This window comes from Pyrus communis, chromosome 10 (genome assembly GCF_041283825.1).
Source record: "Pyrus communis isolate YQ-2024b chromosome 10, ASM4128382v1, whole genome shotgun sequence".
Lineage (NCBI taxonomy): Eukaryota > Viridiplantae > Streptophyta > Magnoliopsida > Rosales > Rosaceae > Pyrus > Pyrus communis.
The window spans coordinates 16923793-16937005 of NC_142574.1; the positions used below are offsets into that span (position 1 = coordinate 16923793).

At 42.4% G+C, this 13213-nt stretch overlaps 2 protein-coding genes across 3 annotated transcripts; one reads left to right on the forward strand and one right to left on the reverse strand.

The window, feature by feature from the left end:
* Positions 1–198: 198 nt before the first annotated feature.
* Positions 199–6787, reverse strand: LOC148693616 (uncharacterized). Of its 2 annotated transcripts, XM_088677211.1 has the most exons (3): positions 5888–6787; positions 1297–1363; positions 199–420 (listed from the first exon to the last, which is right to left on the reverse strand). In XM_088677211.1, the coding sequence occupies exons 1-3, from the start codon at positions 6741–6743 to the stop codon at positions 414–416; spliced, it is 930 nt and encodes a 309-aa protein (XP_088533337.1). In that variant the 5' UTR covers positions 6744–6787; the 3' UTR covers positions 199–413. The 2 variants fall into 2 exon arrangements, with proteins under 2 accessions (XP_088533337.1, XP_088533336.1); XM_088677210.1 differs by lacking the exon at positions 1297–1363.
* Positions 6788–10344: 3557 nt separating this feature from the next.
* Positions 10345–10905, forward strand: LOC137728235 (uncharacterized). The gene has a single exon (XM_068467081.2). The coding sequence runs from the start codon at positions 10416–10418 to the stop codon at positions 10803–10805; it is 390 nt and encodes a 129-aa protein (XP_068323182.1). The 5' UTR covers positions 10345–10415; the 3' UTR covers positions 10806–10905.
* Positions 10906–13213: the final 2308 nt, after the last annotated feature.

Sequence of the window (13213 nt, forward strand, 5' to 3'; positions counted from 1 at the left end):
TGTGCTATTTTTTTTTAATTGGTACCTCACAATATGCTAGCAATAATGTGATTCAATTTCTCTATTTTAAAACACGTTCAAAACATCTTAAGTGGCATGTAATGCCGGTTATAAAAAAAGGTCTTTCTGACACACCCCGACCGAGATCAGGGCATGCTGGCCGTCACGCGAAGGTGACGTAGCCATGTGCGCGTGCGGAAGCTAAAGGTATAGTAATATAAAAGTACGAATAATTAAAAACCTAATAGCATACAAAGTACTAGTGTATGTGAGACACAATTCAGAGCAAGTCTACAGCAGTCGAAAAAGGAAAGTTACGACATATGTACACCCGAAGGTGACCCTACAATGGTGAGTGTCTGTCAGAAATGCCGGGACGCCCTCTGGGATGGACCACCGAACTTGCTAGACCACTAGAACCTGGAGGGGCGCAAAAACAAAAGCGTGAGTGGGCAAAAACAAAGTTCTTTGAAAACTCTTTAGCAAAACACATTCTAACCCCTCGCCGTAAAACCTGTATACTTCCCAGAAAATGAACATATATACGTATGTATAGATATGTCAATCATGCTCCACATATGCCATTCATGCTCACAATATGCCATTCATGCTTTGCAATATGCCATTCATGCTTGAGAATATGCCATTACAGAATATCATAATCAATTATAAATGCTCAAGCGTAATTCACATCGAATATATATAATCTGGCAGCCGGGAGTCACCTAACGTGACCTGTACGGCTGCATATAGAGCTTCAATCTCAACTCAATATCTGAATCTGCACACGAGTCGGAACCACCTAACGTGGTCTGTACGACAAGACTGGGTGTAATATATACGCTCTAGTGCTACGATCACGTGAAGACTGTGCGAATAATCGCGGGTCACCTACGAGTCGGAACCACCTAATGTGGTCTGTACGACAAGGCTTGCACCTAACTTGGATCCAAGGCGAGCGTGTGGTGCTGGCGAACATCACGTGAAGGACTGTGCCCTGGCCCTGGGCGGGAGCACTAACACCGGGGGTGCAGATTATGAGCTCTCTAAGCATTTCAAACTACTATTGCATAATAAACAGGAATGCATAACCACATGAATACCGCTTACCTGGCACTTACCTGTGCGTCCACAGCACCAAATACACATTTATATATGTATGCCAACTACCAACGCACGTGATGATGCGTAAACAATATTCAAATGATGCATGGCATAAAACATATAACCTTTTCTATTTAATTTCTGGGAATTAATATGTATATAGGTATATACGGAAAACAAAAGCCCACTCACTGATAATTAGAAGGGTCGTAGCCCCCCTGCCTCGAGTGCGTACGCTCGTCCTCGGAAAACGAATCACCTATACGCGACAAAGTTACGAAAACATTAATTTAAAAGCACCTAAGCAACTTCTCGTAATAACTTCTCATACATTGCTCAAAATGGACAAATGAATATACCAACGTGACCTACACAACCTCAGGATCACGCCCATATTTTTAGAAAAAATTTTGGACCACGCACGCGCCCCCACGCGCCTGAACACGCACGGACCTACGCGCCCCCACGCGCGGCCCACGTGCACTGCACACTGACGGCGTCAGTTGACGCCGTCAGGAATATTCCGTTAACTGACGGAATATTCCGTCAAATCTAACCGGATTCTGTCACTGCCGTTAGGAATATTCCGTTAGACTTAACGGAATATTCTCCTTTCTTCTCCGGCGAGACGCCGGCGCCGGCGACGGCGCCGGAAAACTGGGTAATTTTCAAACTAAGTTTTCTCCTTCGTTTTTCAACCATTTTTCACGTTCTTTATACCAAAATGAAGCTTAGGACTAGTAGAATCACGTTAGACTAGTTTTAAGGCCTAAAAATTGCTAGATCATACCTGTCTTCAACTTCAAGAATCGGCCAACTTCGTACAGGACGATCCCGACGTCCAAATTCACCCAACGAACTACTCCGAGGCTCCTTGGGACCTCACAAGCACAACTACAAGCTTAGAAATTCCAAAAACAAGCTAGTTTAGGTTTGCATGAACAGTGTAAAATTCGGCCATTGTTGAAACGACGTGAAAACGTTCGAATTCTTACCTGGAATTGGTATGGTTGTGCTCCTCACAACCTCACGAGTACGAGGGTGGTCTTGGTTTCTTAATTGGTGCAGGTTTGAGTATGTTTGTATGTGTGGCCGTGTGTGTTGAAGGAAGAAGAAGAAGATGGATTCGGGGAGAGAGAGAGAGAGACTGAGACAGAGACAGAGAGACAAAGAGTGAGGGAATGAGGGAGGGAATCCCGGGAAAGTGAGGGTGAGGTGTGAGTGTGTGTGTGGTCCTACACACCACACTACACAACACTTAACGTACACAAACAAATTAGGGTAAAATTGTCATTTTAAATGTACGTCTCGTTAGTTTCGGGACGGGATGTTACAACCTACCCTCCTTAATAGAATTTCGTCCCGAAATTCAAAACAACCTCAATACACCCCTAATAGTCAAAGAATAATCTAGGATACAAATCCCTCATTCGTTCTTCTGTCTCCCATGTAGCTTCTTCAACCGAGTGACTCCTCCACAAAACTTTCACCAAATTCACCGTCTTGTTCCTCAGAACCTTTTCTTTCCAATCTAAGATCGTTAACGGTTCCTCGTCGTACGTCAAATCTGGATTTATCTCTAACGGTTGAGGAGGTATCACATGCAATGGATCAGCAACGTAATGTCGGAGCATAGACACGTGAAAAACGTTATGCACTTTAGCCAACTCCGGAGGCAACTCCAACCTATAAGCTACCTCACCAACTTTTTCTGTGACTATGTACGGTCCGATATACCTGGGACTCAACTTCCCTTTCTTTCCAAACCGCACAACACCTCTCCACGGTGAAAGCTTTAGAAATACCCAATCTCCGACCTCATACGTTCTGTCCGTAGCATGTCGATCTGCTAAACTTTTCTGCCTGTCCTGAGCTGCTTTCAGGTTAGACCTAATTACCTGAACATTTTGAGTAGTCTCCTCGACAATCTCCGGACCTACCAAGACTCTTTCGCCAACCTCCGACCAACATAACGGAGTGCGACAAGATCTACCATACAAAGCTTCAAATGGCGCCATGCCAATGCTCGAATGGAAACTGTTGTTGTAAGCAAATTCCATTAAATCTAATCGCTGGTGCCAAGCATCACTGAACTGTAACACTGATGCTCGCAGCATATCTTCCAAGGTCTGAATAGTTCTCTCAGACTGTCCGTCCGTTTGTGGATGATATGCCGTACTGTAAAGTAGTCTCGTACCCAAAGCTTCCTGAAAGGCTACCCAAAACTTTGATGTGAATCGTGGATCACGATCCGAGACAATACTTACAGGGACACCATGGTACTTCACAACCTTTGAGATAAACAATTCCGCTAACCGGCTCAAAGAATACTTCTCTCTTACTGGAATGAAATGTGCCGACTTAGTGAGCCGATCAACGATCACCCAAATGCCATCAAAGCCATTATGTGTACGCGGCAACTTGTACACAAAATCCATAGTGATATTTTCCCACTTCCACTCTGGAACGGGAAGCGGCTGTAACAATCCAAACGGCTTCTTTCTTTCTGCTTTAACCTGCTGACAAACAGCACAACTGCTCACATACTCAGCTATCTCCCTTTTCATACCCGGCCAATAGTAAAATGGTCGAATGGTATGATACATTTTGGTTGCCCCTGGGTGCATGGCATAAGCCGAGATATGTGCTTCATCAAGAATTTCCTTCTTCAAGTCCACATTACTAGGCACGAACATTCTACCCTCTAACATCAACATGCCATCAGAATCACGAACTCTGAGATCTCGCCACCTTCCTTGACCTCGAGCTTGAATTAGTTCTTGAATCTGTTCATCAGCTACCTGAGCTTCAAGCACCCGATCAACTAAGATTGGCCTAACTTGAAAATTAGCAAGTAATGCCACTTCTCGATCTTCTGCTTCTAACCTTACTCCCGTAGCACGCAAGTCCACCAAAAGAGGAATACGACTAGCGTACAACGCATTGATACGGCCATGTGACTTCCTGCTAAGTGCATCGGCTACTACGTTCGCACGACCAGGGTGATAATCAATCGTGCAATCGTAATCGCTGAGCAACTCCAACCACCTCCGTTGACGAAGATTAAGTTCCTTCTGGGTAAAGAGATACTGAAGACTCTTGTGATCTGTGAAGATCCTACACTTTTCTCCATAAAGATAGTGTCTCCACAACTTCAACGCAAAGATAATAGCAGCCAACTCCAAATCATGTGTAGGGTAATTCATTTCATGGGTTTTCAACTGCCGCGAAGCATAAGCAATCACCCTACCATGCTGCATCAATACACATCCCAGACCATTCAAGGAAGCATCGCTATAAACCTCGAAATCACCACTATCGTCTGGAAGTGCCAAAACAGGTGCATTAGTAAGACAATGCTTCAACTGCTGGAAACTTTGCTCACACTTATCATTCCACTCAAACTTAACATCTTTCCTTGTTAACCTCGTCAGTGGCAAAGCAATTACCGAAAAATCCTTAACGAATCTCCGATAATATCCCGCCAAACCAATGAAACTTCTCACCTCAGTGACGGTTCGTGGTTGCTCCCAACTCTCCACAGCTGCAACCTTCTGAGTATCAACCAGAATACCTTGAGCAGAAATGATGTGCCCCAAAAACGCAACTTGATCTAACCAGAACTGGCACTTACTAAACTTAGCATACAATTGGTGTTCTCTCAACCTTTTCAACACCAAAGTAAGATGTCGGACATGTTCCGCTTTGGACTTAGAATACACCAGAATATCGTCAATGAAGACAATGACAAATCTATCCAGGTAAGGCTGAAATACCCGGTTCATTAAATCCATAAAAGCTGCTGGTGCATTCGTCAACCCAAATGGCATAACCAGAAACTCGTAATGACCGTAACGAGTCCTGAACGCCGTCTTAGGAACATCATCCCTACTAATCTTCAGCTGATAGTACCCAGACCTCAAGTCTATCTTAGAAAATACACAAGCACCTCTCAGCTGATCAAACAAATCGTCGATACGAGGCAATGGATAACGGTTTTTAATCGTCACCCGATTCAATTGTCTGTAGTCGATACACAGCCTCAAAGTCCCATCTTTCTTTTTCACAAACAACACTGGAGCGCCCCAAGGTGAAATACTAGGCTGAATGAATCCCTTATCCACTAATTCCTGTAATTGCACTTTCAATTCCCTTAACTCAGCGGGAGCCATACGATAAGGAGTTAATGAAATAGGATTGGTACCTGGAAGCAACTCAACAGTGAAATCCACATCTCGATCTGGGGGTAAACCAGGTAAATCTTCAGGAAAAACATCAGGGAAGTGTCTAACCACTCTCACATCCTCAATTCTGCTTGGAACGGCCTCCTCTAGTACCACATGAGCTAGATACCCCTGACAACCTTTAGTCAACAACTTCTTCGCTCGTAAAGCCGAAATAACACCATGTCTTACCCCACTCTGCTCACCCACAAAAGTAACCTCAGGTAATCCAGGACGGTGAAAAGTAACTACTTTCCCGTAACAATCAATTTTGGCACGATAGAAGTGCAACCAATCATTGCCCAAAATCACATCAAAATCGACAATATCTAACGGAATAAGATCCGCGGGCATAACTACACCCTCTACTATCACTGGACATCCTGGGTACACACAATCTACAACACATCTCTCTCCTCTAGGCATAGCGAACTCTAAATCGTACCCTAGAGGTGTGGGGCGAGGTTGCGTTACTTGAGCAAATGTATGAGAAATAACGGAATGTGTAGCTCCACAATCAATTAAGACTCTAGCAAAATAACCAAGAATGTTTAACGTACCCATTATCAAGTCCGGGTTGTTCTGAGCATCCTGCAGGGAAATATTGTGAATACGCCCCTGGCCCTGCTGTCGTCCTCCACGACCTCTGCTCGCTTGAACACCGCGACCTTGAGCTCCACGCCCCTGACTGGGCTGACCCATCTGCCTCGAAGACCCTGCACTACTAGTGGCATTCTCACCCTGCTGATACTGTCCTCCTTGGTACCACTGAGAACCACTTGTTGGAGCTGGAGGATACGGCATGTAGTTGCTGGGATACGGGGGATAACCACCTTGTGAATACGGGTCCTGGGGGTACTGATACGGTCCCGGGGCATAGGGAACAGCATCACCCTGATAGTGATAGGCACCACCTCTACCTGTTTGACCATAATTACTCGGACCTTGGATTTGCCGAATCGGTGCAGGTGGCGGCATAAAGGTCTGCTGCGGCTTCTGTTGCTGACCCTGGGGACAATTCACCGCTCTATGTCCCATCTGCCCACACGTGAAACAAGCACCGTTGCCACGCCTACACTCGCCGAAATGTCGATTATTACATCTACGGCAAAATGGGAGTCGGTTTCGGCCACCATCATCTTGTCTCTGGCCTCGAGCACCTCCATAAAACCTACCTCCACGTCCTTGTCCAGAGGCACTGAAACCACCACTAGACGAACTTGAACTTGCACCACCCCTTTTAAAGTTCTGAGTTTGGCGAGGCCCCAACGATGTTTGACCTTTTCCTTTGTCGTCTTTCTTCTGATTGCCGTTTTTCTCTTCGTCACTATCACTTGACATATTCTCAGAGTCCTCTACCCTCAACAATATCTCATAGAACTCCTGATATGACTCACAGTGAGTAGTAGTTACCATAGAACGCCATTTCTTCTTAGTGCCCAAGCGAAAACGACGAAGCATCTCCGCCTGATTACCAGCGACATCAGGATAGTAACGAGACAAATCAGTGAACTTACGATAGTACTCGTTAGCCGTCATCTTTCGCTGTTTCAATTCAGTGAATTCCTGTTTCTTACGGTCGATATACTCAGGGGGTACAAATCTCCTTTGAAACACGTCTTTGAAAACATTCCAATCGGTCCTCTGAGCTGGAGTCAACCTACGAAGTTCTTGCTCCCACCAAGCTGCAGACTCCATCTCCAGAAACCAAGAGGTTGTCTCAACCCACCTTTCCATAGGAAGGTTCCCCTGGTTATGTAACACACGGAAAGTCTTCTCTATGTGTTCCAACCAACGTTCTGCGCCTTCATGACCCTCGTTACCTTTAAACTTATCCAACTTCAAGTTATACATAGTCTCCAGAGGAGTCCTCTGGGGAGGGCGCATCACTGTTTGAAGGGCTGTAGCAATCACTTCCCCCAACTGAGTAAGATCAGGAAAACTAGACTCATCTGAGCGACGTGGTTCCCGACGAGGCGGCATGATTCTGACAGAAGACACCAACTATTAGAATACTCACAAAGACACAGGACTGCCAAACCTAGGCTCTGATACCAAGCTGACACACCCCGACCGAGATCAGGGCATGCTGGCCGTCACGCGAAGGTGACGTAGCCATGTGCGCGTGCGGAAGCTAAAGGTATAGTAATATAAAAGTACGAATAATTAAAAACCTAATAGCATACAAAGTACTAGTGTATGTGAGACACAATTCAGAGCAAGTCTACAGCAGTCGAAAAAGGAAAGTTACGACATATGTACACCCGAAGGTGACCCTACAATGGTGAGTGTCTGTCAGAAATGCCGGGACGCCCTCTGGGATGGACCACCGAACTTGCTAGACCACTAGAACCTGGAGGGGCGCAAAAACAAAAGCGTGAGTGGGCAAAAACAAAGTTCTTTGAAAACTCTTTAGCAAAACACATTCTAACCCCTCGCCGTAAAACCTGTATACTTCCCAGAAAATGAACATATATACGTATGTATAGATATGTCAATCATGCTCCACATATGCCATTCATGCTCACAATATGCCATTCATGCTTTGCAATATGCCATTCATGCTTGAGAATATGCCATTACAGAATATCATAATCAATTATAAATGCTCAAGCGTAATTCACATCGAATATATATAATCTGGCAGCCGGGAGTCACCTAACGTGACCTGTACGGCTGCATATAGAGCTTCAATCTCAACTAAATATCTGAATCTGCACACGAGTCGGAACCACCTAACGTGGTCTGTACGACAAGACTGGGTGTAATATATACGCTCTAGTGCTACGATCACGTGAAGACTGTGCGAATAATCGCGGGTCACCTACGAGTCGGAACCACCTAATGTGGTCTGTACGACAAGGCTTGCACCTAACTTGGATCCAAGGCGAGCGTGTGGTGCTGGCGAACATCACGTGAAGGACTGTGCCCTGGCCCTGGGCGGGAGCACTAACACCGGGGGTGCAGATTATGAGCTCTCTAAGCATTTCAAACTACTATTGCATAATAAACAGGAATGCATAACCACATGAATACCGCTTACCTGGCACTTACCTGTGCGTCCACAGCACCAAATACACATTTATATATGTATGCCAACTACCAACGCACGTGATGATGCGTAAACAATATTCAAATGATGCATGGCATAAAACATATAACCTTTTCTATTTAATTTCTGGGAATTAATATGTATATAGGTATATACGGAAAACAAAAGCCCACTCACTGATAATTAGAAGGGTCGTAGCCCCCCTGCCTCGAGTGCGTACGCTCGTCCTCGGAAAACGAATCACCTATACGCGACAAAGTTACGAAAACATTAATTTAAAAGCACCTAAGCAACTTCTCGTAATAACTTCTCATACATTGCTCAAAATGGACAAATGAATATACCAACGTGACCTACACAACCTCAGGATCACGCCCATATTTTTAGAAAAAATTTTGGACCACGCACGCGCCCCCACGCGCCTGAACACGCACGGACCTACGCGCCCCCACGCGCGGCCCACGTGCACTGCACACTGACGGCGTCAGTTGACGCCGTCAGGAATATTCCGTTAACTGACGGAATATTCCGTCAAATCTAACCGGATTCTGTCACTGCCGTTAGGAATATTCCGTTAGACTTAACGGAATATTCTCCTTTCTTCTCCGGCGAGACGCCGGCGCCGGCGACGGCGCCGGAAAACTGGGTAATTTTCAAACTAAGTTTTCTCCTTCGTTTTTCAACCATTTTTCACGTTCTTTATACCAAAATGAAGCTTAGGACTAGTAGAATCACGTTAGACTAGTTTTAAGGCCTAAAAATTGCTAGATCATACCTGTCTTCAACTTCAAGAATCGGCCAACTTCGTACAGGACGATCCCGACGTCCAAATTCACCCAACGAACTACTCCGAGGCTCCTTGGGACCTCACAAGCACAACTACAAGCTTAGAAATTCCAAAAACAAGCTAGTTTAGGTTTGCATGAACAGTGTAAAATTCGGCCATTGTTGAAACGACGTGAAAACGTTCGAATTCTTACCTGGAATTGGTATGGTTGTGCTCCTCACAACCTCACGAGTACGAGGGTGGTCTTGGTTTCTTAATTGGTGCAGGTTTGAGTATGTTTGTATGTGTGGCCGTGTGTGTTGAAGGAAGAAGAAGAAGATGGATTCGGGGAGAGAGAGAGAGAGACTGAGACAGAGACAGAGAGACAAAGAGTGAGGGAATGAGGGAGGGAATCCCGGGAAAGTGAGGGTGAGGTGTGAGTGTGTGTGTGGTCCTACACACCACACTACACAACACTTAACGTACACAAACAAATTAGGGTAAAATTGTCATTTTAAATGTACGTCTCGTTAGTTTCGGGACGGGATGTTACACTTTCGCATGCGGATAATAATGTGATTAAATTAATTGTCAAAATGATCATTTTTTTTTTAACAAACAATATTATCTAAACTAAGGGGCAAGGTGGTGGGCTTAGCCTCACAATGAGCTAGCAATAATATGATTCAATTAATTGTTTATTAAATATTATTTTTTCTATTTTTAAACACATTCAAAACATCTTAAGAAGCGTGTAATGCTGGTTATAAAAAAGATCTTTCGCACGCAGATAATAATGTGATTAAATTAGTTGTCAAATGATTGTTTTCTTTTTTTAACAAACGATATTATCTACACTAAGTGGAGGGGGTGGGATTAGCCTCACAATGGGCTATCAATAATGTGATTCAGTTAGTTGTTTATTAAATATAATTTTCTCTATTCTTAATGTAAATTCTATAGAGACCAATTTTATTATATGGATTCAGTTGTTTTAATTGGTTTATGAGGGGTTTGGTCTAGCTTGATCTAAGATTATTCATTTACTCCAAATATTTGACTTTCTTTTTTGTCAATTTACACATATAAATACATTTAAAATGTGTAAGTCGCGCGTAGCACGCCGTGATTCAAAAAATGTCTTCTGCACGCGCGTGAGCGTGTGCATGAAGGCTAGTTTGTCTATAAAACCAAAAAGACTTCAATTCATAACCTCCTTTTGAATTTGTGCCTATCTTTCAACACCTAAAAAACCTTGTCTTCAAATCCCATGGCTTATTATGGAAAAAGCCCAACCAGCTCCTTCTTAGAAGGGTTTTCTTTAAGTCCTCTGCCCTACCCAGTTCTCCTAATCCTAGCAGTAATCTCCATCTTCTTAGGCATCTCATGGTACTCCTCCATTGAGACAGTTGTGGACAAAGTTGGAGTGCAATTCAATTGGGTGTTGTTGCTCACACCAGTAGTTCTCATCCTCATTGTGAAGGGGCTCTCATATATGGATCCTGATTGGCTCTTCTCCATGTCGTTGTGGGAACAACGGCGGAGGACTCACGATATACCTTCAGAAGGAAGCTCACCTTGGGGTGTTGCTGCTTTCATTGTGCTCTTACTTGTTTTGCTGAATTACCAGTCAGCTTTTCGTGATAGTTGGCTCTTTTAGTAAGTGTATGTAATAGTACCGTTTTCTTATGCTCTAAGTTCTACGTTTTGTATGTGTATATTGGAGTTGTATATACTGAAACTAGATCTTCTTCTACAAATTTCTATACTGCTTTTGACTTTCATATTAATCACGATACACACTTTACATAAGAAAGAGATGTAGATTTTATGTTGTCTAATTGTGAATTTAGATCACACGTTCAAAAAAAAAATGAACATGATTAGTGATTTAAAATATAAATATGCTATGTTCTCAAAGAGCCTATCAATAAAACGTTTCCCTTTAATTATTCCGTTCATATACAATATGATCATCTTGGTTTTTGGATCATTCTATATGATGTTTGTTTAATTGTTTCATTAGCCGAATTTGATTTCTTGGAAGAAATAATTAATTGTTACAAATTATAGACAAACTTGGTACTGAAGCTAGGGTGGTTGTAGTTTGTAAGTGATCATATAAATTGAAATTGAAATATATAAGTAGGTAACATATTTGAGTATGCAAAAAATTACCCCACATTGGAAAACGATTTATCAAAAATTCGACAATTTTCTGATTGCGTTGCTAATTATTTTGGAGTGAACCTTCGTGATGAAATTAAGGGTTTGTTAAATTTTACAAATATTTATAATGTTGTCCAGGCCTCGCGTGTGCAATGAAATGACTCATTTTCTTGATCAGTTTGCTGTTAATGAAAAAGTAACTAGGGAGAATAAGATGTTTCTTTGTAAAACTCTCTTTTAGGAACTTGATTTTGGGAGGCTCTTGAAAAAAGGGGTTCGCAAGGCATATATGTATCTGCAAAGTCATAAGTCTATGTGCAGGGCTGACCCTTCTTTAGTGTCAAAAGTTCAATTTTAAAATATGTTCAAAGTTCAATTTCCTCGGATACAAACCAGAAAAAAAATAAAAAATAAAAAAAAAATAATAAAAAATAAAAGGAACGTGGACAATTGAATTTTAATTATAATTTTTCAAAAACTTAATATTGGAAAACACACACGTAGGGATCTTTTTAATCAAACCAATATTATGAGATTCATTTGTGGATCACCATATAAAAATCTGTCCAAACAAAATCCTCCAAGACATTTCTAATCATGAAAGTTTAAAACAACAATTAAAATCGTCAAACATTATGTCCTATTTTGTTGAATAATAAGTGGTAGAAGCTTAAATTATGTAAAATAAACTATATATTTCTTATCAATCACTGGATTTTTACCTTTAGGATATTTCTTTTCGGCCGGTGCAGGTATCCACATATGCATAAGTTAAAAGAGGTCTTCTTATCTTACGGGTCTTCTTTTTCTTGTGGCCCCATGCATTCCCCTCCACTTCACCCATCAAAACCCCACAACAACTTCACTAAGCAATAGAAACAAAAAAACTTAAAATCAAATATCTAATCATATCGACTTAAAAAAGAAACAATAATAACATTTAGAACATCTTCAAAGAGGACTTCAAAACTACCATGTAGACTTACAACAGTAAAAAATAATAGCAAACTCTTTTCAACCGATCTTTTAATTTCTTACGTGGCTCTGAGTCAATTGAAGGCAAAATTTTTTACTATCAAATTTAACAACACATGTCCAATTGATTAAATGATTTTTTTTAATAGATTAATATAATATCTAGTAAATGTTGTTATGTTTTCAACCATTTGATTTGTTGCCTCAATCATCGGACCCTACAAAATGGTAGATTTTTTTTATTAAATGACATTATTATTTATGAAAAATTCTATTTTAATCCTTGTGTAAGATTAGCTTTTGAATAAAACCTTGTCTAAGATTAAAAACTAATTCTAATCCTTATAATTTAATTGTAATTTTTGAATATTAAATAGGTTGTGATAGTTATTTAGTTTATATGTGACATCCCACATCGCCCAGGGAAGTGATCTTTAAATGTATATTCCAATCCCTACCTAGCGCGAGGCCTTTTGGAAGCTCACTGGCTTCGGGTTTCGTAGGAACTCCGAAGTTAAGCGAGAAGGGGGCTAGAGCAATCCCATGATGGGTGACCCACTGGGAAGTTGCTCATGAGTTCCCAAAAACAAAACCGTGAGGGAATGGTAAGCCCAAAGCGGACAATATCGTGCTACGGTGGTGGAGCGAGCCCAGGAAGTGATCCGCCCGGGCCGGGATGTGACAATTTGGTATCAGAGCCTAACCCTGGCCACGTGTGTGCCGACGAGGACGTCGGGCCCCTAAGGGGGGTGGATTGTGACATCCCACATCGCCCAGGGAAGTGATCCTTAAATGTATATTCCAATCCCTACCTAGCACGAAGCCTTTTGGGAGCTCACTGGCTTCGGGTTCCGTAGGAACTCCGAAGTTAAGCGAGAAGGGGGCTAGAGCAATCCCATGATGGGTGACCCACTGGGAAGTTGC

Excerpts from the sequence above, each read along its gene's own strand:
- LOC148693616 (XM_088677210.1), bottom strand. The coding sequence starts at position 6,743 with ATGGTAACTACTACTCACTGTGAGTCATATCAGGAGTTCTATGAGATA. Across the intron at positions 421-5,887 it reads CAACCCGGACTTGATAATGG|GTTCTAGTGGTCTAGCAAGT; the intron begins GTACGTTAAACA and ends GCGCCCCTCCAG.
- LOC137728235 (XM_068467081.2), top strand. The coding sequence starts at position 10,416 with ATGGCTTATTATGGAAAAAGCCCAACCAGCTCCTTCTTAGAAGGGTTT.